The 24,293-nt window shown below is 41.7% G+C and overlaps 1 protein-coding gene across 4 annotated transcripts in view; it reads right to left on the reverse strand.

Annotated features, from left to right (window-relative positions):
* APTX (aprataxin) overlaps positions 1-24,293 on the reverse strand; it is a 79,202-nt gene that overhangs the window by 41,624 nt on the left and 13,285 nt on the right. For 2 of the 4 annotated variants that reach the window (XR_006959729.1, XM_047065301.1), the window contains exons 1-3: positions 23,197-23,280; positions 11,039-11,123; positions 6,992-7,024 (exon numbers count right to left, since the gene is read on the reverse strand). Coding sequence is in view for 3 of the 4 variants with exons in the window: in XM_047065301.1 (XP_046921257.1) it covers positions 6,992-6,999 (8 nt within the window). In the remaining variant the exon portion in view is untranslated. Of the gene's footprint in view, positions 1-6,991; positions 7,025-11,038; positions 11,124-18,792; positions 18,924-23,196; positions 23,281-24,293 lie in introns of those variants that run through there. The other 2 variants (XM_047065311.1, XM_047065318.1) reach the window with 2 other exon arrangements.

Consider the following 24,293-nt stretch of genomic DNA (forward strand, 5'->3'; position numbering starts at 1 on the left):
TCCTCCCTTCAATTCTTTTGGATATACACCCTAAAGTGGGATTGCTGTGTTGTAAGATAATTCTATTTTTGATTTGAGGAACAAAATACTGTTTTCCATAACAGTTGCATCATTTTACATTGGACACAGGGTTCCAAATTCTCTACATCCTTTATAACACTTGTTATTTTCTGGTTTGTTTTGTTTTGTTTTTTTTAATAGCAGTCATCCTAATGGGTGGGAGGTGCTATCTCATTGTGGCTTTGATTTGTATTTCTCTAATGATTAATAACGTTGAGCACCTTTTTGGTTTGTTGGTCATTTATATATCTTCTTTGGAGAAATGTCTATTCAAGTCAATTTGCCCATTTTTTTCTTCTTTTTCGGGCCCCCATTTTTAAATCAAGTTATTTTGTTGTTGTTGCATGGTAGGAGTTCATTTTATAGTCTAGATATTAATCCATTGTCAGATATATTATTTGCAGATATTTTCCCCATTTCATAGACTGCCTTTTCACTCCATTGATTATGTCCTTTGATGCACGGAAATATTGTTATTTTGATGTTGTCCAAGTTATCTATTTTTACTTTTGCTGCCTGTGCCTTTGGTATCATATCCAGAATCATTCAAAGATTTTCCCCTGTTTTATAGTTTTAGGTCTTATATTTGGATCTTTGATCCATTTTGAGATCACTTTTTACATGGTGTAAGGTAAGGCTCCAACTTCATCCTTTTGCATGTGGATAACCAGTTTTCCTAACACCATCTGTTGAAAAAATTGTCTTTTTCCCATTGCATGGTCTTGAAACCTTTACTGAAAATCATTTGACCATATATGTAAGAGTTTACTTCTGGCTTCTCTATGCTATTCCATTATGCTCTATGTCTGTCTTTATACCAGTACCACCTGTTTTGATTACTGTGGCTTCATAATAACTTCTGAAATCAGGAGTGTGAGACCTCCAACTTTGTTCTTCTTCAAGACCATTTTGGCTATTCTGCTCAGGGGTTTAATTATTTTTTAATTCCAACAGTTAGAAATTGAAAGATCTTGCATGAAAATCAGGATTCTTGGTATTTTGGGGAAAAAAAATTTTTTTTTAATCCAGCAAATTACAGTAAAAAGTAGCCAGAACTGTTAGTGACCACCATGTGCTCCCCAGTTTGCCACTGTCTCCACCCACACATTTATATAACCTGTCTGGTCCCTGAGGGCCCTTCTTTCTTTGAGAATCCTAGTCTCACAGAAAGGCAGTTGGAGCCAGAGGACCAACCTGGGGAAATTGCAGCGGTCTGCTCCACAGATCTGCTCAGAAGGAAAAGTACAGAATCCTGGGAGAGGATATAGCTAGGAAACTTCATTCTGTTTTTAGGGGTTTTTTTTTTGGGGGGGTAGTGTAGGAGGAGATTGGGAGGGGTGTCAGAAAAGACCAATCTGAGGAAAGGAAAATAAACCAAGCTCAGAAAGATGAAAAGAAAACAGACAAGTGAAGACTTGATAGAAGAATATTCCAGGTCTATGATCTAGACTGAAAAAAAGAGCAATATACAAAAGCCCTACAGCAGTCCTTAAGCACATTCTTTCAGACATGACAGAAGTCCAGTGGAGCTGAAGAGTAGACAGTGAAAGGAAATGGTGAGATCTGAGCCAGGGTCAGATAGTAAACCATTTAGGAACTGTATGTGGATTCATCCTATATTCAATGAAAAACCCCTGAAGAGTTGGCCTGGGGAATAATATTATTTGATTTTTGTTTTATTGGATGTTGTGGCTGCTGTGAGAAAGAATGGATGGGGTGGGGGTAGGGCAAGAACAGAAAGGCTGACAACAGTTAGGAATATAGTGATGTAGTGCAAAGGATGTTCACAGCCTGGACATGAGGAAAAAGGTATACTGATTCAAGAGATATTTTGGAGGCAGCATCATCTGGACAAGACATTTTCTTCTCTGGGGGCAGGCCTAGGTCAGATGCCAAATAAGAAGACACTTAGTGGGGGATAGGAACAAACCTAGTGAGCTACAGAAACTTAGCTGCATGTTTCATATATCCAAAAACTTCTCACTGCAAGCATCCACAACTCTGCCTGCAGGCTTCCTCTAGCCCCAAGAGCCTTTCCTAACTGCATATAGGCCAGAAATGAGGGGATCTATGCCCCTGCGAGCACTTGTGAATAATGTAAGGAAGTGGGTGGGTAAACTTGTTTCCTCACCTCAGGATGAAACAACTTTGAAGTATGTACAGCACTGTCTCCCAGAGGCTCTCCAGCAAGACTAAACCCCAGATGCCCCGAGGCGCAGCCTGCACACTGGCTTACTTCCCACCCCAGCCTTGCTTCTCCACTCCCCTACTGGTACTTCTTGGGATCAAATCCTAAATGACATACTCAAATCCTTGCCTTAATGTCTGTTTCTCGGGGAATCCAACCTAACAAACTCCTCCTATTTTCTAAGATAACATTTTATTTCCCTTTTTATTTTTAAAAAAAATGTTTAATGTTTATTATTTATTTTTGAGAAAGAAACAAGAGCGTGAGCGGGGGAGGGTTAGAGAGACACAGAACCTGAAGCAGGCTCTAGGCTCTGAGCTAACAGCACAGAACCCATGAACCATGAGATCATGACCTGACCCAAAGTCAGATGCTTAACCAACTGAGCCACCCAGGCACCCCTTATTTCCTTTTTTAGATAAGCTAGTAATTCCTACTGGTTCCCAACTTTTTAATAGCACAGCACAAAGATAAAGTCACATTCACAGAATACACTAGGATAAACTTATGAGAAACTAGGTAAAAATAAATTACTACATTTTATTTATAAGTAACTATGATAAGAAAAATTAAAAGTGGAGTACTTGGAAAAGTAGTATTTATTTTAGCTAAATATTCAAATAAAGTATTTTTAATGTTTTTTTTTTAATGTTTATTTTTGAGAGAGAGAGACAGAGAGACAGAGCTCTAGTGGGGTAGGGGAGAGGAAGGGGAGCAGGGAGACACAGAATCCAAAGCAGGCTCCAGGCTCTGAGCCGTCAGCACAGAGCCCAACACAGGGCTCAAACCCACGAACCATGAGATCATGACCTGAGTTGAAGTCAGACACTTAACTGACTGAGCCACCCAGGCGCCCCAAAAATATTTATTTATTTTTGAGAGAGAGAGACAGAGACAGAGCATGAGTGGGGGAGGGGCAGAGAGAGAGGGAGACACAGAATCCGAAGCAGGCTCCAGGCTCTGAGCTGTCATCATGGAGCCCGATACAAGGCTTGAACTCACGAACTGCGAGATCATGACCTGAGCTGAAGTTGGACACTTACCTGACTGAGCCATCCAGGCGCCCCTCAAATAAAATATTTTTAAATTTTTCATAAGAAACTTTAGCATGTTTCTGAAAATAGCATTTTTTTGACATGGGTTTCATGATGAAATAAAATACATATTTTCTGATTAAAATTTTTAATGATAATTTTTTCAAATTCTTTGTAGTCACACCTATAATTGACACACCAGTAGAGAGGTTCTGTCCCATACATTGCAGTGTAAATGTGCTAATGTATCCATAAACTATACCCTACAATTTAAATTTTTTTTAATGTTTATTTATTTTTGAGAGAGAGAGACAGGATGCGAGTGGGTTAGGGGCAGAGAGAGAAAGGGAGACACAGAATCTGAAGCGGGCTCCAGGCTCTGAGATGTCAGCACAGAGCCTGACACAGAGCTTGAACTCATGAGCTGTGAGATCATGACCTGAGCCGAAGTTGGATGCTCAACTGACTGAGCCACCCAGGCACACTTATACCCTACAATTTATTTTAAGATCTTCCACCTACAATTTATGCCTTATTGTTTTCATCTCCTGCTTTTGGGACTAGGTTAACTTCCTACTATGGGTTGATTTCATAGCTTAACTCCCCCAAGGTTCTAAATTTCCGAGAGTTCAGGAAATAGTCACCATAATCCCAAGTAGTGACATTCATAACATTGATGGTTCATGTTGGAACTTTTATTTCAATTCAGCAATTCTTATTTGTGTAAATCACAGATGTTGTGCTGGTCTCTCCTTAAATTTCTTACAAGCATACTAAGAAGAAAGTCACAAGAAGTTTTTCTAACTTATCCTGCCTTACCTCCCACCATTTCTTCATTGCCAGCCTTGTACCAGTAATACTGAACTTCTTACCATTCAACCCCTTCCTACCCAATACTCTGAGATATATAAGCTGTCTCTCCTTTTTTTCCCACCTAAATAAACAAATATTTATTGAGTATCTGCTACAAGCACAGTTTCAGACATGAGGAATACAGAAATGGACAAAATAAAGTCCCCCCTTCAGTCTAGTGGAGAAAGAGCTGACAATAACACACAAACATATGTCACAAGGTGATTTAAGTGTTATAAAGGGAAATAATACATATTATACCATGATGATTAAAAGAACCCTACTCAAGGGACCCCTGGTGACTCAGTCAGTTAAGCGTCCAACTTCAGCTCAGGTCATGATCTCAGGGTTCATGGGTTCAAGCCCCACATCAGGCTCTGCACTGACAGCTCAGAGCCTGGAGCCTGCTTCAGATTCTGTGTCTTCTTCTGTTTCTAACCCTCCTCCGCTATGCTTTCTCTCTCTCTCAAAAATAAATAGGGGTGCCTGGGTGGCTCACTTGGTTAAGCGTCTGACTTCAGCTCAGGTCATGATCTTACTGCTCATTAGTTTGAGCCCTGAGTCAGGCTCTGTGCTGACAGCTCAGTGCTTAGAGCCTGTTGCAGATTCTGTGTCTCCCTCCCATCTCTGCCCCTTCTTATGTTCTGTCTCTGTCTCTCAAAAATAAATAAATTTTTTAAAAAAATTTTAATAATAAATAATCATTTAAAAAAAAAGAACCCTACTTAAAAGCATTCATACTGATGCCATTTATATTAGGATCTAGAACAGGGAAAACTAATCTAAAATTATAGTAGAAAAAAAATCAGAACAGCTATTGCCTCTCTAAAAGTAGGGACAGGGATTGACTGAAAAAGGCACTTGAGAGAACTTTCTTGGTGATGGTGATATTCTGTATCTTGATAAGGGTTTGGCTTAACCCATATGCACATTTGTTGAAACTCATCAAAACGGTACAGTTAAGACTTGTGCATTTCTTTCTATGTAAACTTTACCTTAAAAAACCTTAAACAGGGGCGCCTGGGTGGCGCAGTTGGTTAAGCGTCCGACTTCAGCCAGGTCACGATCTCGCGGTCCGGGAGTTCGAGCCCCGCGTCGGGCTCTGGGCTGATGGCTCGGAGCCTGGAGCCTGTTTCCGATTCTGTGTCTCCCTCTCTCTCTGCCCCTCCCCCGTTCATGCTCTGTCTCTCTCTGTCTCAAAAATAAATAAACGTTGAAAAAAAAAATTTAAAAAAAAAAAAAAAACCTTAAACAAATATCTAACTCTAGTTAATGATATGCAAGCTGAAGTGTTGAAAAGCAAAATATACTGATATCTTCAATTTATTGAATTGTATTTAAAAAGCAGATGAATAGAGAGACATGAAGAGAAATGAGATAGAGCATGCAGAGTAAAATACCAATTATAGAATCTAGTGGTGGTTATATGAGATGAGCTAAGCTCTGGCCCAACTGCAATGCCCAAATGTATTCCTTGATGTTCATGCTATTTTCTGGAATGTTCTTTTCTCCCTAACTCACCCTTGCCCCCTCTAATCCATTCACACTGCAGCTATAGAAAAGATTTCAAAACACAATCTGACCATGTCACTCCCCTACTTAAATCCTTTCTGTGGCCCTCCGCTGCCCATCCAATTAAGACTAAACTCATTGTTCATTCTTACTTTTACAGAAGGCCAAAACCCATCTACCACTCTCCCCTTGCCTGTCCTCATACCCAAACACAGGGCCTTTCTTTCAGTTTCTTGAACCCATACAGTCAAGGTTCTTGAAAACTACTCTAGCTAACTTAAAGATGATGGGGCTGCCATTGGTACAATTCCCAAACCATGAGTCCTCTACTATCCAGACCCTCAACGTCATAATTACAGATGGTTAACAATAACTCCCAGAACAGAAGGGCCTAAGATCTTAGAATTGTCAAGATCAGCTCTTCCCACTAGTAAAGGGACGTGACTGTAGGAACCCACATGGACGCCTGCATCCCACATTCTCCAGTGTCTTACCTCTAGCTGGATGAAATCACAGAGGTTCTAGTTCTCCATTGGCTGGTACACTTGTTTACTCATTCAACAAGTATTTCTGAGCACCTTCTACTTGTCAGGCATTGTTTTAGATATATGGCTACCACCATGAACAAAACGTTCCTGCCTTCAAAGAGCTTACAATCTATTGGAGATGGACAGACCATAAACAAAGAAATATACAGGTCATGTGGGGATAAATGCTATAAAGAAAAAGCAGGACAGAAAATTATGAGGATATTCTGTGTATTATGAAAGGGCTTTTTTGAGTACAGACCTAAAAGAAGCCATGTGGATATCTAGATGAGATGGCAAATCATCAAAGGATTTTAATCAGAGGAGTGACCTTTTTTTTGAGCTCCACCACCACCAACCACCCCACAGTGACATATTTTTAAAGGATTATTCTAATTTTTTCATGGCACGAGGATCTTAAAATGAGAGAATGGTTTGCAACTCTGTAGTTTCTTCAACCCCTAATGTCTACATGCATTCGCCACTTAGAGTGCCTCCTCTGTATTAGGCAGGGAGCTAAGTGTTGAAGATGGAGAAGTCAAGTGAGACACAGCTCCTCCCTTTAAGGGACTTTCAGTCTGGTGAGCACAGGGCCAGCATATACCCACCATTCACAGACTTACCTCTGAGCTATTCTACTCTCCTGAGCCTGTTGGTATCCTTCCTTCCTTCCAATCCTTCAGACACTGATCTAGCTGCTCTTATACTTCAGATTGGATGCCCAGTGGCATTTTGCTGACCATGGTTTGGCTCCTCTTGGCAACAGATTTGTATGTCTACGTTTTTACACTATTCAGACAACCCCAGGACACTCCTACCTTGTCATTCTTTTCACCAGCAAAGCTCCATCTCTGCATGTCAAAACAACATAGTTTAATGAAATTTAATCTTTCTTTCTATACACATAGAATAACATAACTCTAAATTATATCATTTGTAACAAAAGTTTTTAACCACTCTCCAGATGGCTTTTGATACAGAAGAGACCTCACCTCCCACCTATGTGACTTCTTCCTGATGTCTTAGAGATAGCGAATATGGCAAACATGATTGAAGAGAAAAAAGAACAAAAACATTTTTTGGAAAATGTAGATTTACCCTGTCTGTGGTAATCTATTACTTTATTAGACCCCATTGATTCTCATCTTGCAGAATTTTTTCCCTTATACAGTCCCTCCCCACACTGACTCTGTACTTGGCCAAAGGACTGGCTTTAGCCAGTGGGACATGAACAAGTACAAACCTTGATAAGTGCTTGCACATTACGGCCTATCCTCTTGGGGTACTCCTCTTCAGAACCTAGCTGCCATGCTGTGAAAAGCTCAACTTAGCATGTGAAGAGATCATGTGAAGGAAAACTGGGGTCCTAGCCAACAATCCCAGCTGAGCTCCTGGCTAACAGACAGCCTGTGAATGATCCAGCGTGGAAGGCCCCTCCAGCCCTAGTTAACCCTTCCCAGCAGTCACCACACAGAACAAAGATGAGCTATCCCTGCTAAGCCTTGCTCTGATTACAGAATTTTGAGAAAATAAATGACTGTTGTTACATTTTGAGGGCAGTTTGTCCCATGGTATTAGATAACCAGAACACCCTTTTCTTAAAAAAATAAAAATAAAAGGGCACTGTTTCTACTGTATGCTGGAATTCTTAAGACTGAAATGTATGAATTTCAGGTCAAGGTTCAACTTCCTTAATAAGAGAACTGCCTTATATACTTGCGTAGCTGTTAGCTTAATGTCTGTGCCCCCATTCATCTGTAACCTCCACTAGGGAAGGGATTTATGTGCCATGGTGAACATTGACTCCTTGACCTAGAAAAGACCCTAGCACATAGTAGGCACTTAATGAATAATTTAGTAAATCAATATCATGTTGACTCACTTACCTATATTAGTTCCTATGTTTAAAAAAAATAGTAATTCTTTGACCATTATTATTATTAGCCAAACATTTGTTCACTACCTGTAGACACTGTTCTAAGCATTTTATATTACCTCATTATCTATTTAGTCTTCACAATAACCCTATGAACTAGGTACTCTTATCATCCCCTTTTACAGATGAGGAAACTGAGGCACAGAAAGGATAAATAACTTGCTTGTTGCAGGGCCAGGGTTCTAACCCAGGGAGTCAGTTTCCGGAATCCATATTCTTAGCCACTACATCACCTCCCCCAGTTTCTTGTCCTAAGTATGGCAGTGCCATTGCTGTAAAAGCAAGAATAAGGTAAGGTTACACACTAGAAGATAAGAGCGTCGTTGTGATGAAGATATCACTGTAGTGAGTCTGTAGACAAAAACCTACACATAGGGACTCAGTTCTTCTCTGAAACACTTCACAATGTCAATGACATTAGGAATGAGAGGTGGTGACATCCTCCAGGAAGACCCTTATGCCAGGCCCTACCCCCAAGCCTCCAATTCTGCCAGCTAAAATGACCTGGAGTACCTGGGTGGCTCAGTCAGTTAGGCATCCTACTTAAGCTCAGGTCATGATCTCACAGTTTGTGAGTTCAAGCCCTGCATTGGGCTCTCTGCTGTCAGCATCAGCAAAGGGTCTGCTTCAGATCCTCTCTCTCCCTCTCTCTATGCTCCTCCCCTGGCCTGCCTCTCTCTCTCTCTCTCTCAAAAATAAACATTTAAAAAATTAGTAATAAAATAAAATGACCTGTGAACTCAGCTCAACCCCATTCTCCCTACAGGGCTGTGAAGAGCCCTGAAACAGTGGCTGCTTGCTCAGCACTCTCTCTTTTTTTTTTTTTTTAAGTAAGCTCCACACCCAGAGTAGGGCTTGAACTCTTAATGAGATCAAGAGTCGGATGCTCTACCTACTGAGCCACCCAGGTGTCCCAGCACTGGGTCTCTTTTCATGCCCTACTGAACCTGTGACTGGGTCCTCCTGGTGCTCAGCACAGAAACCAATGACAAAGGTGCACCCTGGCATCATCGCAGGCCCTACCTCTACTCTAAAGGAAAGCCTGGACTTGGGAGTCTGGATTTAAGCCAGTAGCACTCTCAAGGTCACCTGCAAACTGAGTTCCAAGCTTGATGCGTACAGTACTTTCTGAACCCAACACCACCACTAGCACCACCAGCAGGCATACATATACACAGATGCCTCTGGCTTCACTCCTATATTTGGGGAAAACATAAGAAATTTAACATGAAAATACTGAAATGGCAGTTTAACCCAAGAGTAGGATTCTTTCATAACCGTATTGCTAGATAGCTACAAAGAGGGTGCAGAGTTGGGGAGCAGGATGTTAGGTCTTAGAAATTAGAGGGGCCTTTCTAGAGAGAGTCTTCAACCTGGGCCTTCTCCATTTGACATTCACTCAACAAATACTTTTTGACACCTGCTATATGCCAGAAACTGGGGTAGGTGCAGGACATAAAAATGTTGCGGAGCCATGATCACTGAGATAGCCCTCCACCTCAATTTAACCCATTGAATCTCTTTTTGGTGTGTTGCCATACGGCTGTAATAGGCATCCTTGTGAATTGGCCACCCTGTCAGGGATGCTGTCAAGGACACTGCTCCTGATATAACACAATGTTCTCTTTATGAGCATCCCTGGGAGACAGTCCAACCTGATCTCAGTTCAAGGAAAAGTGTTACTTCTCCAGAGTAATGGGTTTGTTCATTATCAATGGACATCATGAACTGTGGGAACAACGAGGCTTGAGAGTTTAGAGATAAATTCATGTCCCAGCTGTAGCAAATGTGAAGGTCATTCCTACTCCCATTTTTAGCTTTGTCCCTGACTCTGTTTTGCCTCTACCCGTGTTTTTATTTCTTCATTCTTTGCACTTTTAATTTATGGCATCTTGGTGTGTGGGGGCGTGTGTGTGTGTGTGTGTGTGTGTGTGTGTGTGATTTTTTGTTTGGTTGGTTTTTTGGCTTCTTCTTGTATCCCTAGAAATGGCTATGAACTCTTCCGGAAGTAGACATCACCATCAATGTTTATAATATACTGTACACATTTACATTTATACTATGTTAGAGGTATGTCCACAGCATGATGTGGCAACACAAGAGGGCTTATTAATCTGTCAAGAGCATTACAGAAGACTTTGCATAAGGATCATTACTTGAGTTGAGTCCTTTGTTTGTTCTGTCAAGGATGTTATAGAGTTTATTCACAATGTGACAAGTGTTAAACAAAATTAAGTTGCTGCCAAGTGCAAAATACTGAAAAAAAAATCTTGCAGACTAGATTTTTATGTCATTTCAGAGGTTCATGGGACACCACAGAAATTGTTTACAACAAATTGAGGCTACTTCCACAAGTTTCCTCTCACCAAATTTTTTTCTGACAAAAAGATCATGAGGACAAATAATTCATATCTACATCAGAATTTATGTGCAGACAAGGAAATTCAGATGGAACATCAAAATTAAATTGGAAAATGCTTGATAGCAAAGTGAGATGAAGAATTAAAATATTTACCTACAAGATATATATATATGTATATATGTGTATATATACATATATATGTACATATACACATACATATATACAAAATGTTATCAACTGGATTATTCAAATAAAGGAGGACAAACAAAATTTAGGAATTCAAATTATGTAGATCAAGAGTCTCAGTTTGGAAAGGATATTAAGAATCATTTAGGGGCACCTGGGTGGCTCAGTGAGTTGAGTGTCTGACTTTGGCTCAGGTCATGATCTCACAGTTCATGGGTTCAAGCCCCACATCAGGCTCTGTGCTGACAGCTCAGAGCCTGGAACCTGCTTCAGATTCTGTGTCTCCCTCTCTCTCTGCTCCTCTCCTGTTCATGCTCTGTCTCTCAAAAGCAAATAAATGTTTAAAAAAAAAATTTTTAATCATTTAGTTCAGTTGCATACCTGTACAGCAGTATTCTTCCTTAATTCTTCATTCCATCTTGCAGGTAGACCCCAGCCTTGGACTTTCCCTGGATTGTGTGGCTGCCTGTGTGAGAACAGGGTGAGAAAAAGAATAGTTGCTGACACATTGTTTTAAGTGTGCTGGATCAGCAGATTATCTTTAAATACATGCAATTTGAGCTTTTTTTTTCTTTTCTTAAAAAAGAGGTCTAGCAATATAAAAATTCATATTGACCAACTGCATAGAGAGGACCTCAAAAAAATAAATGTCAGGATCTCATGAAGTTTTCTACAATTTACAAAAAGACAGCAAAAAACATGTTTACATCCTCTCATTCTCCAACAGTATGAAAAATTGCAACCATCTTCCTTCACATTAGAAAAAGAAAAAGAAAAAGTAAGCCAGCTATACTTCATGATGCCTTTCAGTTATCAACCAGGCCTGGCACTTTAAAGGGGATACTATTCTGTCTTTGCATTGGGAAAAATTGTTGACTTTTAACTTAGAGAGACTAAGAGAATGCATTATTCTTTTTGCTCTGCTTCCTTTCTATTAGAATAAAAAAAAAACTTAAAACTATCAGAAAACTGCTCACTGCTAAGAGGAAAGGCTACTCTGAACCCAGCAATTAGTCATGCTGACGTTTCCTGGAAGAGGGCAGCCCAGGCCCACAGGAAAGCCACTCTTGTGCTAAGCTAGACACTTCACGAGGGCAGGAACCAACTCTGCTTCTGCACGACTATAGATACTCAGCACCTAGCTTAAAGTCTGGCACAATTCATATACATTTATTCATTCAATGAACATTTATTGAGTACCTACTCTGTACCAGGCAATGTTCTAGATGCCTGGGATGCATCATAAAACAAAACAAAGATCCCTGCCCAAGTGAAATTTTAGTTCTATTGGGAAAGGGGTATAGAGAGAAGAGACAACAGGTAAATAATGTGCTATGTCATGAGTGCAATGGAAAAAAAAAAAGTAGAGCAGGCTAAGGAGGATTTGGAGAGCTGAGGAGGAATAGAAGATCGCAACTTTGATTAAGGTAGACATTGTAGGTCTCATTGAGGTGACATTTAAACAAAGCCTTGAGGGAGGTAAGGTGCTCAGTAAATGTTGATGAAATAAATGAATTAGAGAAAAATTAAGAAAGCAGAAAAGTGTTAAGGCATGTTCAGGGGATGATGAGGAAGCCACTTTGGGAAAGGTAGGTTACTGGAGATGAATCTGGGAAGGAGGTGGAGCCTGACTTCAAGAAGTGCTCTGGGTACAAAGCTAAAGGGTATGGATTTATGAAATTTAAAGCTTACAAAGATCTTTCACTTATAGTTATATCTCCAGCAAAGTAAATTTCATCTCCATTTTGCCAATAAGGAAACTATGTTCAGATAAGTTTAGTAATTTTCCTTAGATCACGTAGCCAATAAGATGCAAAGCCAGAATTTAAACCTGACTTCCAACTTCAGACTGTCCATACTGCCCTGTAACCTCCCCCCAGAAAATGTACACAAGTAATAGAAAGAAAAGAGAGTTATAAAATATACTACTAAAATATAAAAATGATTACATGTCGGTTATCAAAAACAGAGATATGTAAAAATAAAAATTTAATGTAAGCCTTAATTTAAATTTTTTTTAATTTAAGCTTTTAAAATTATACATTCTATAGAGCAACAGATAGATTGTGGGAGCTCAACAAAAAATCAAAAGACAGTAAACTATGAGCCTATTTTGAATAATGTACTATAGGGGCGCCTGGGTGGCGCAGTCGGTTAAGCGTCCGACTTCAGCCAGGTCACGATCTCACGGTCCGTGAGTTCGAGCCCCGCGTCGGGCTCTGGGCTGATGGCTCAGAGCCTGGAGCCTGTTTCTGATTCTGTGTCTCCCTCTCTCTCTGCCCCTCCCCCGTTCATGCTCTGTCTCTCTCTGTCCCAAAAATAAATAAATGTTGAAAAAAAAAAATTAAAAAAAAAAAAATAATGTACTATAGTATTGGCAACAGAAAATATGTGGCTACAAATGTATTTCTACCATAAATGCCTTTCTTTTACTACAAACTTTTGCAAACTTTTACTTTCAGATTGAATATATGTCTCTTATAAACACAGTAATACTTTGTAACTTGTTTTTCATCAATACAAATATTATTTCTCAATTATACAGAAAATACATGAATACTTTCTTTAAACGGTTAAAGTCTTCAGTACTATCAGATTGGAACACTCTAATTCTCCAGCTCTTTTTCTCTGTATATTTGTAGATCCAAGTGTTCCTGACTACTTGTGGATACTAATGTGTTTAAAACTGAACTTACGGGGCACCTGGTTGGCTCAGTTGGTTAAGCATGCTACTCTTGATTTCAGCTTAGGTCATGATCTCATGGTTTGTGGGATTGAGCCCCAAGTTGGGCCCTACACCGACAGCACAGTCTGCTTGGGATTCTCTCTCCCTCTTTCTGCCTCTCTCACTCTCAAAATAAATAAATAAATAAACATTAAAAAAAAAAAAAACAATGCACTTACCACTTTCCCCTCAGAGCTAACCAGGTCCTCTGATTTCCAGTGTCAGTAAAAGGCATCACCATCAGAAACCTTACATTCCATATTTTATCTGCCCACTCATCTATCATATCTTATCATCAACCCAGTCCTGTAAGTTTATCTCTGTAATATCTTGTGTTACCACCCTCTCTTCTCCATTCTCACTTCCACTTCTTTCATACTGACTCTCTTTACCTACTAGTTCTACTACTACAGGGCTAGGTTCATGGGTGTGTGTCCTATGGAGTCACACAGGGTCTCACACTTAGAAGGGCCCCATGTTTGGTTTAATGCTCTGCTGTCACTGTCTTGAATTTATTAATAATTTTTTTAATAAGGAAGGGCCCTGTATTTTCATTTTGCACTGAGCCTCACAAATTATGTAGCCAGTCTTATACTATTGTAATAGTATCCTAACTGGTACCCATTTTCCCATTAAGGCCCTGATACAACCCACTCTCCACAACTCTGCAGGGAATTAAAAAGAAGATTTTCCATTGGAATTAGATCAAGCAATACATGGCACACAAGTCTGCCAAATTTGAGGCTGAGAGGTTTGAAGTATAACTTTAAATTGAAAAGATGAATTATTGAAGAATTAAGTTTCCATGTAACCAAAGAACTAACCGCATAATCTATGGACACTTTTGTATTACAAGTACTTAGGGAAAATGGCCAACGTAAACACAACCCTCTATGAAGCCAGAGCGGTATGGGGAAAGAACATGCTCTGTCTCTCTCTGTCCCAAAGGCTTTGCATTCAGAGAGACTGAGTTCAAATTCCAAACTTGACCACTTACTGTCTGACTTTGGGCAAGTTACTCAAATTTTCAAATTTTTACTTTCCTATTGATAAAATAGAGAACACTATCTGGCAGGACTTTTGTGAGACTCACAAAATAATAGAGACCCAGTTCAGTTCAACAAACACTGAATCCTACCCTATGCCAGACCATGTTTTTACACCAATGGCATCAAGATAAATAAGACTTCCTTCTAAAGGGTACATTATGGAAAGGGGGAGAGGACTGAGGCAAGGAATAAGTTTATAACGGAAAAACCTAACAAGTGCTACCTCACCAGGTGTGATCAGGCAAACATTGATAGTGATAGATCATGTTCATAGTATAGGCCTTTGATATGATACGATGAAACTAAGCACTTTAACTCTGTGGTGTTACTCTCCCAAAGTTGTTGTAGAACCAAACTAAAATGGAGTCACTTATGTCAGGGGCAAAATGGAGATGGTTAATGCGGGCATATAAAGGAAACTTAACCCAATCTTACAGGAATTTCCAGTTCTCCTCAGAAATCAGAAAGCACACCAGCCAATCCCCAAATGCCAAGTTTGTTCATGCCATCTCTGGACTTCCTCATTCCCCTGACTCAGCTACCCTGACCCAAATAAGAAAAGACTGTTAAGAAACCAATCATCTGAAAAAACCAAACTTCCACATTTACCCCATGAAAAATCACTTAGACTGTGGCAACTTGAAACTCATTCCTCCAGTTGCCCTGAGTTCCCCAGCTTGTAGGTAGAAAGCCTTGCAATAAACTCATCTTTCTGGTTTATTTTCTCAGTGTGCAGAGTTTGAGTTTTGACACTATAAATCCAGTCTCACCATGAGAAAAACATTAGACAAACTCAAATTGAAAGGCCTTCCACAAAATACCTAGTGAATGCTCCTTAAAACTGCTAAGGTTGGGGAGCCTGGGTGGCTCAGTTGGTTGACAGCCAACCTCAGCTCAGGTTATGATCTCACAGTTCGTGAGTTAGAGCCTCACATCGGGCTCTGTGCTGACAGCTCAGGGCCTGAAGCCTGCTTTGGATTCTGTGTCTCCCTCTCTCTCTGCCCCTCCCCCGCTCATGCTCTGTCTCTCTTTCTCTCTCTCTCTCTCTCTGAAAAATAAACATTAAAAATAAACTGTCAAGGTCATCAAAAATAAAAAAAATAAATTTTAAAAATCTGAGAACTGGGGCACCTGGGTAGCTCAATTGGTTAGACGTCCGACTTCGGCTCAGGTCATGATCTCTCGGTTTGTGGGTTCGAGCCCTGCATCGGGCTCTGTGCTGACAGCTTGGAGCTTGGAGCCTGTTCCGGATTCTGTCTCCCTTTCTCTCTGTCCTTCCCCTGCTCACACTCTGTATCTGTCTCTCTCAAAAATAAACATTAAAAAAAAAAAATCTGAGAAAGTAACAATTAAGAGGGATTTAAGGAGAGGCACCTGGGTGACTCAGTCAGTTAAGGGTCTGACTTCAGCTCAGGTCATGATCTCAACGATTTGTGAGTTCAAGTCCCCCGTCGGGCTCTGTGCTGACAGCTTGGAGCCTAGAGCCTGCTTTGATTCTCTGTCTCCCTTTCTCTCTGCCGCTACCCTACTTGTGCTCTCTCTCTCTCTCAAAAATAAATACTAAAAAACAAAAACAAAAACAGTGACCTAAGGAGACATGATGACTAAAAGCAATGTGGTATCCTGGATGGGGTCCTGGAACAGGAAAGGGACATTTAGTAAAAACTAAGGAAATTCAAAAAACAAACAAACAAACAATGAGCTTTAGTTACTAATAACGTATCAGTATTGGTTATTAGTTGTGACTACCATTTTAACATGTTGACAATAGGGAAAACTGCATGCCAGGTATAAAGGAATTCTCTGTACTATCCCTGCAACTTTTCTGAAAATCCTCAACTATTCTAAAATAAAAAGTGTATTTAAAAAATAACACATGGGGGTGGGGGTAGGGAGCGCCTGGGTGGTTCAGTCAGTTCACGCATGGGTTTGAGTCCCACATCAGGCTCTGTGCTGACAGCTCAGAGCCTGGAGCCTGCTTCAGATTCTGTGTCTCCCTCTCTCTCTGCCCCTCCCTGTTCGCACTCATATCTCTCTCTCAAAAATAAATAGACATTAAAAAAATTTTCTTAAATAACACCTGGGGGGGAGTTGAGGGGTTAGAAAGAAGAAGAGTTCATAAAGAAAACTAAAACTAAACCATGTATAGTCACAGAGGTAAGAGGAGAACAAGAACAAATTGGTGATCCTCAAAAAAAAAAAAAAAAATGTTTCCAGCCCCACTAGGCCCCACAGTCAATTAAAAACTAAATGTTTCTGGGCACCTGGGTGGCTCAGTTGGTTGAGCGTCCGACTTCGGCTCAGGTCATGATCTGGTGGTTAGTGACTTTCAGCCCTGTATCAGGCGCACTGCTGTCAGCCTGTCAGCACAGAGACTGCTTCAGACCCTCTGTCCCCCTCTCTCTGCCCCTCCCCGCTTGCACTCTCCCCAAAAATAAACAAAAACAAAAACTAAATGTTTCATGAAATTTTTTTTAAAGACAGTTTTTTTAACGTTTATTTTTGAGAGAGAGAGCTTGCACACAAGCACACATGTGTGCAGGGGTGGGGCTGGAAGGAAGAGCAGAGAGACAGAGAGAATCCCAAGCAGGTTCCACACCATCAACTCAATTCAGGGCTTAAACCCATGAACTGAGAGATTCATGACCTGAACAGATATCAAGAGTCAGATGCTTAACTGACAGAGCCACCCAGGGACCCCATCAAGAAATTTAACTCTTGATTTCAGCTCAGGCCATGATCTCACAATTCTTTGTAAGATCTAGCCCTGCGTTGAGCTCCATGCAGATTTGCTCTCTCTCTGTCTCCGTCTTCCCCTCTCCCGCTCACACACACTCACTCTCTCTCTCTCCAAAAAAAAAAAAAAAAAAAAAAATTTAATTTATACAAGCATAAGAAACAGCATTTTAGCTGAGATTTACTTTCTATTTTATGTTTTCCAGTAAAAATTTTCTTTTTTTAATCTAAAGAAAAAAGTACAGCAAGGGCACCTGCGTGGCTGAATCATTAAGCATTCAACGCTTGATTTTGGCTCAGGTCATGATCACACAGTGCACTGGCAGCATGGAGCCTGTTTGGGACTCTCTCTCTCTCTCTGCCCCTTCCATGCTCTTGCTCTCTCCCTCTCTCAAAATAAATAAATAAACATTAAAAAAAAGAGTATAGCAGTAATTCTACACATCCAAAATTGGACTCATCTTCACCCTCCCCAATTCTGACCCACCACAGCCTTCTCCTCCTCCTCTTTCTGGGCTCCCCATCACAGGAAGGGCACCCCCAACCATCCTGTTGCTCAGGCCAGAAAGTTGGAAGTCAGCCATGATTCCTTCTCCCTCATCTCTGCTTCTAGTTACCAAGACCTGCAGATTCCACCTCTATGTTTCTGTTTCTAGTTCTCTCTCTCTCCATTTCTATCACTTAGGCCTCAACACTTCTCATCTTCTCTCTCACCATAAAAGTTTTCTAAGAATCCTTCTTTCACATTAGCACCCAAATGATTGTTCTAAAATGTAAATATGATCAAGTCATCTATAAAAATGGGGTTGCTGTAAGGATTAAAATATGACAATATTTGTGGAAAGTTTAGCACAGTGCCTGACAGGCACTCAGAAAGAAAAAAGTCAGATCTTAGAGGTTATATCACCATCCTCCCTAGGATCCTCCAGTATTTTTTCAAGATGAATTTCAAACTACTAGCATAGTGCTCAAGCCCTAATGACTTGGCTTCTGCCATGCCTCTAGCTATCGCCAGCTACCTCCTTGAATACCTGTGTCCTGGTCACATGGTTATGGAAAGTTATGAAGCATCCCACTGAAATAAATTATAATGATAAAACAAGAGACCATTCATGATAACAACAAAAAGACAATGTTTAGTAACAACTTCAAGAAGAAATGATCAAGGGGTGCCTGGGTGGCTCAAGTGGTTAAGTGTCTGACTCTTGATTTTGGCTCAGGTCATGATCTCGCGGTTTGTGAGATCAAGCCCCACATCGCCCTCTGCGCCGAAAGTGCAGAGACTACTTGGGATTGTCTCTGCCCCTCCCCCAACTTGTGCCTGCAAAAATAAACATTAAGGAAAAAAAAACAGAAAAACTAGTTCACCATTTGAAGAAAAATAAAATTCAGTTACTTACAAATAAGTAATCCCCGCAGTTTACACCAAAATCAATTCCAGATAGAATGAAGACTTAAGTGTAAAAACCGGAACCATGAAAGAACTAGAAGAAAACCTGGGAGAATACATTTATAATGTTGGATTGGTGAAAGCTTCCTAAACATAACAAATGAAGGAGTGGGGAGAGGGAGGGAGAAAGAAAAGAAAAGAAAGGCAAAAACCAAAAGAGGAAAAGCGTACTTACTTATTACAATTTTAAACCTGCATTTACGTTGACCCACCAATTTCCATTCTAGATGTCCGTATCACAGCAATACTGGCATGAGTGTCCAAAACTATATTTGAGAATTTCTCAGCAGCACTGTTTATAAAACACTGGAAATTGCCAAAATGTTAATCAGTAGGGGAATAGTTAAATTATAGTGCCTGCATACTATATACTAAGAAGTCATGGAAAATAACAAGGGGCGCCTGGGTGGCTCAGTCAGTTAAGCGTCCAACTTCGGCCCAGGTCACGATCTCATGATTCGTGAGTTCGAGCCCCGCATCGGGCTCTGTGCTGATAGCTCGGAGCCTGAAGCCTGCTTCGGATTCTGTGTCTCCCTCTCTCGCTGCCCCTCCCCTGTTCATGCTTGCACTCTGTCTCTGTCAAAAATAAACTTTAAATAAATAAATAAATAAATAAATAAATAAATAAATAAATAAATAAAATAAAATAAAATAAAATAAAATAAAATAAAAATAACAAGGTAAGGGACTCCTGGGTGGCTCAGTCAGTTAAGCGTCTGACTCCATTACTGCTCAGGTCATGGTCTGATGGTTGTGAGATGAAGCCCTGCATTGGGCTCCTCACTCAGCATGGAGCCTGCTTAAGACTGTCTCCCTCCTTCTCCTTCTGTCCCTCCCCCCGATTGCATGCGAATGTGTGCACACATGTTCTCTCAAAAAACAAATACATTTTTAAAAATTAATTATTTATTCTGACACGATGACAATAAATTAAGTGAAAAGTACAAGTTGCAAATAGCATGTATGATATACCATGTCTTTACCAAAAAAACTCACATACTAACTTACTGCTAATCTTTTCATATTATTTTATGTAAATAAGAATGCTTAAAAGTGCTGAGTTCTTTTACTGAAAAGCTAGATTTTTCATAAAGACATTTTTATTTTTTCATTAATTTTTTAAAGTTTATTTATTTTGAGAGAGAGAGAGAAACAGAGCACATGAGCAGGGGAGGAGCAGAGAGAGGAGACAGAGAGAATCACAAGCGGACTCTGCACTGTCAGCTCAGAACCCAATGAGGGGCTCAAACTCACAAACCTCAAGATCATGATCTGAACTGAAACCAAGAGTCAAACACTTAACCGATGGAGACACCAGATGCCGCAGGACATACTTTTAGCATCATTAAGTTTCTATGAAGGAAAAATATTAGAACATATGTGATGACAGTTTTAAGGCCGCCAAGAATTACCCAACTTTGCTACTGGGGTGACAAATTACTAGTTCAAAGCTTCAGTTGACAGGAGAGAATTTCACACTTTTTAAATTTTTTTAAGTTTATTTATTTATTTTGAGAGACAAAACTCAAGCAGTGGAGGGGCAGAGAGAGAGAAAAAAAAATAGAAAATCCCAAGCAGGCTCTGCATGGACATGGGGCTCAAACTCACAAAACTATGAGATCATGGCCTGAGCCAAAATCAAGAGTTGGACACTTAACCGACTAAGCCACCCAGGCACCCCTTAAGTTTAATTTTTAAATAAATACTACAAATAAACATTCCAAAGTTACAAAATGGTAGATTGTGAAATATCTCCCTCCCATTCTCCTCTCCCCAAAGGCAACCATATTACAAGTTTTGGGATATCCTTGAGAAATATTCTATACACATACAAGCAAACAAGCACATAGTTTTCCTTTTCTTAAAACCAACTTTTATACCCCCTTTTTTTTTTAATTTTTTTAAATGTTTTTATTTATTTTTGAAGGAAAGAGAGACGGAGCATGGGGGGGGGGGGGGAGAGCAGGACAGGGGCAGAGAGAGAGGGAGACACAGAATCCGAAGCAGGCTCCAGGCTCTGAGCTGTCAGCACAGAGCCTGACGCGGGGCTCAAACTCATGAACTGTCAGATCATGACCTGAGCTGAAGTCAGACGCTCAACCGACTGAGCCACCCAGGGGCCCCTATTTTATTCTTAATAAAGAATTTAGCTCACTTCGCTTGCAGGTTTTAGAAGAATTTTCAATATCACATTTTATAGCCTTACGTTGACTTCCATCTTTCTCAAAGTTGTGGGAATTTCAACTGAATTCCTGAGGCTAAAGGAAACACTAAATACAGTAATATTTAAGAAACACTAGACTTAGTACTATTTATTGGGGAAACTCAAAGTGATTTAATATATATACTCTACTTATATGCTTAACCAATGTTAGATTGACAAACGCATAGTTTATGCCATGGTAAAGTCGGAATTTTAGAACGAAAACACCTCAAAACATATGAACAAAATTTATTGTTACTGTTCTCTATTAATTGTTCATATTTTTACACTTGCTGGTCTCTTGATCTGGGATACCCATCTGCATGGTGCAAAGTTCAGCACCTCAATACTCCTTTACTGGCATTTATAACACAATTCGTCCTTTTTTGTGTGATGAGATTCTTGAAGGCAGGGAACATAATTTAAATGATCTTTATATTACCAAACCCTAGTACTCTGCCTGGCAGTATTAGACTTTTAACAAGTGGTGGTTAAAATAAAAAAGTTTATACCAGAGCTGATAAATCGAGAAGGTAATGACAAGACCTAAAGATTAGGTCTTGTCAGGGGCACCTGGGTGGCTCAGTCGGTTAAGCATCTGACATGGGCTCAGGTCATGACCTCATGGTTCGTGGGTTTGTGCCCTGCGTGGGGCTCTGTGCAGACAGCTCAGAGCCTAAAGCCTGCTTCAGATTCGGTGTCTCCCCCCGCCCCTCCGCCCCTCCCCCATTCATGCTCTGGGTCTCTCTCTCAAAGAGAAACATTAAAAAAAAAAAAAAAAAAAAAGATTAGGTCTTGTCAGCCAGAGCAAAAGCACAGAGAAGTAAAGCGTTTTTGGAAAACAGCAGATAGTTTGGTGTGACTGGGTGCCCAGTTTAAACAAAAGAGTTATTAAGTCTGAAAAGGTACGTATCAGGAGGCCTCCAGAGTAAAGTTCAAAATCCTCCGCTTAGCAAGATACATCAAAAGGGTGTTCCCCCAAATAGCTCTGAAGACTAGCCTCCGGCCACCAGCAACCTTAGCTCTGGCAGTATCCAATTACTTTGCAATTTCCAAGAAGCATCACATTCTTTCACCCCTTAGCCTTCCCTTGTGCTTTGTCCTTTGCTGGGAAAGCTCTTCTCCCTTCTTTAAAACTCAGCTCAACTGCTACTTTCCCATGGACGCTTTCCCTGTTCCATCAGATTTGATATAGGAGTCTCTGCCCTGCTGACCTCTATTTTGTGGTTCCCTTAAGTCCATTGACATGTCCGGTTCCCCACTAAAGTCTACGCAACATGAACCAGGTTTCATCTTTGCATCTCCATCTTCTTTGGTTGTAGATACTCCGATGTTTGGGATTACTGAATATAACAGACTCCGTTTTCCATTATGCCCCCTGGACTCATTTGAAAGCGCATATACTCACTCTACAGACTATAAACCCAAGTTTACAGACTGGTAGGGCTTAAAATTTAGGTCAATTAAAACGACTTGTTAGCCACGCTTGCTGCCCCTCGCTAGCCAACAGGGTGAATGCCAGGCCAGGAGTCCAAGGCCCTAAGTTTGCACCAAGGCATTTCAAACATTTCCCTGTGTCCAACGTGTAGGACACAGCCAGGGCCAAGGCAAATAACATGTGTACAGGGGCCAGGACTTTCACAAAGAACTCCTCCCACTTGGAACTTGATGGATTACAAGGCCACGGACTACGCGTAAAAAGGAGCAAGATCCAAGGCCTGTGAGGTTGCCCAGAACAAGCCCAAACCCCTTTGCTCGGCATTTCTTCCCCAGCGGGCTTCCAGAATCTCAAGGCTGAGGAACAAAGCCAGTTAGAGACGCCCAAAGAGGCAAAAGAGGGGCCGGCGGGGAGGAGGAAGGGAGGGCTTTGTTCTGAGAGGTTCTCGTTCCGAACTCAGCTCCCTCACGGGGCTCTGTTTCCAAGCCCTCCACGCCATCACAGGCCGCAGCCACGGCCCCGCGCATTTGGGATTCCGGAATTGGCCGGGTACTGCACCGCTCCTGAGCAATCCCCGCTCCCGCCCAAGACTTCCGCGCTCCCCGGCCCACTGGGTGGAGGAAGGAACTCCAGAAAGTTCCACGAGCGCCAGGAACCAAGGCTTGCGCCCACCCCCACAAGGCCCTTCGGCACAGCTCCTCCCAGTCCGAGCGCCCCCGCGCCGTTGCCTAGGTAACCGCGGGGCGGTGGCAGCGGCGAAAGGGGCGGGACTTCCGTCGAGTGACGCGCCAGGACTCGGCTACAAAAGACGACGGCTGCGGCGCGCCGGGCGGAACTTTCCAGAACGCTCGCTGAAAAGCGGAGGAGCGGCGGCTGCCCGAGCTGCGCCCAGCAACGCGCTCCTTCCCGCTCCCCCACAACGGCCTCGGCCCCCTCACCGGTGAGTTTCAGCTCTCGCGCTTCCTCTCGTCCCAAGGCCGGCGCCATTGTCGGCACGGGGAAGCCGGATGGAGCCGCGGTCGGAGGCGGTTGACTCCGCGTGGGCGGGAGGGTTGTCGGTTCCTGTATTCACGATTTTCTTTTTGGGAGGGCTGGTGTGTTGCTGCAGCAGTCTTCCGCACGCGGTGAGTGGGCTCGAGATGTTTCCTGAAGCATTTTCCACTCTATTTAGCCCGAGGTCCCCAAGGACTTGGAGCCCTCAGCTTTCCAATCGACCCCCCCTTCCGTGCGCGCCCCCGCGTCCCCTCTGCTCCGGCTTGCTGGGGGTGGGCGACCATTCGCGCACGCGCGGAAGGAGCCAGGGGGCGAGGGGCTGCGGAGGGAGTGGGGCGGAGGCTGCGGTCGCTTCTCCGAGCTCCTCTTTGTTGAGGGCTGGCTGGGGTTCTCCCACCCCTTCGGTCCCAGGTGGGAGGAAGAAAACCGTAACGGTCTGCACCTAACGTAGGGGGCAACCTAACACCATGGAAACTACGCTGACTCGTGGGGGCGAGAGGTGTTCGGTAGTGAAAGTAGAGATGCTATAAGTTCTTTGATTGAGAAACACCCTTAAGATTGCCGGGGGGAGAGCTCGCTTTGTGGTGGCTTAAAATCAGTTTCATAAACCACTCCTTTCCCTCCTCCCCCGTGTCCAAATGTTTTTTTATCTAGGGAGTGTAGGGCTTATCCGATTTACCGGAAGATAAGGATAACGTAAGAACTGAGCCTATTGGTGCTCTTTTTGATTACTGCTGTCATACTGGGAAAGAGAAACAGGAAGAATCCGGATAATAGTGGCGTTAAGTATGGAGCTTTCCTGTGGGAGAGTGGGGACCAGCTGCTACAGAGAAAGGCCTGTGAATTATTCCCTGATAATTACTAGCTGATATTTAGTAAGAATGTATCGCTGAATTACCGAAGGATTTGTTACCTTCTCTGAAGGTTAGGGAAGGTAGTGTTCTATCAGATTTGGGAAAGAGAAGATTTCTCTGCCTTAATTCTGACTTTTCCTAATTAATAGTTGAAAGTTAAAATTACATTTTATTTCAGGCTGTAGAAA

This window comes from Lynx rufus, unplaced genomic scaffold (genome assembly GCF_022079265.1).
Source record: "Lynx rufus isolate CCGP_SWC_20201006 ecotype Redwood Valley unplaced genomic scaffold, mLynRuf1.p SCAF_10, whole genome shotgun sequence".
Classification (NCBI taxonomy): Eukaryota; Metazoa; Chordata; class Mammalia; order Carnivora; family Felidae; genus Lynx; species Lynx rufus.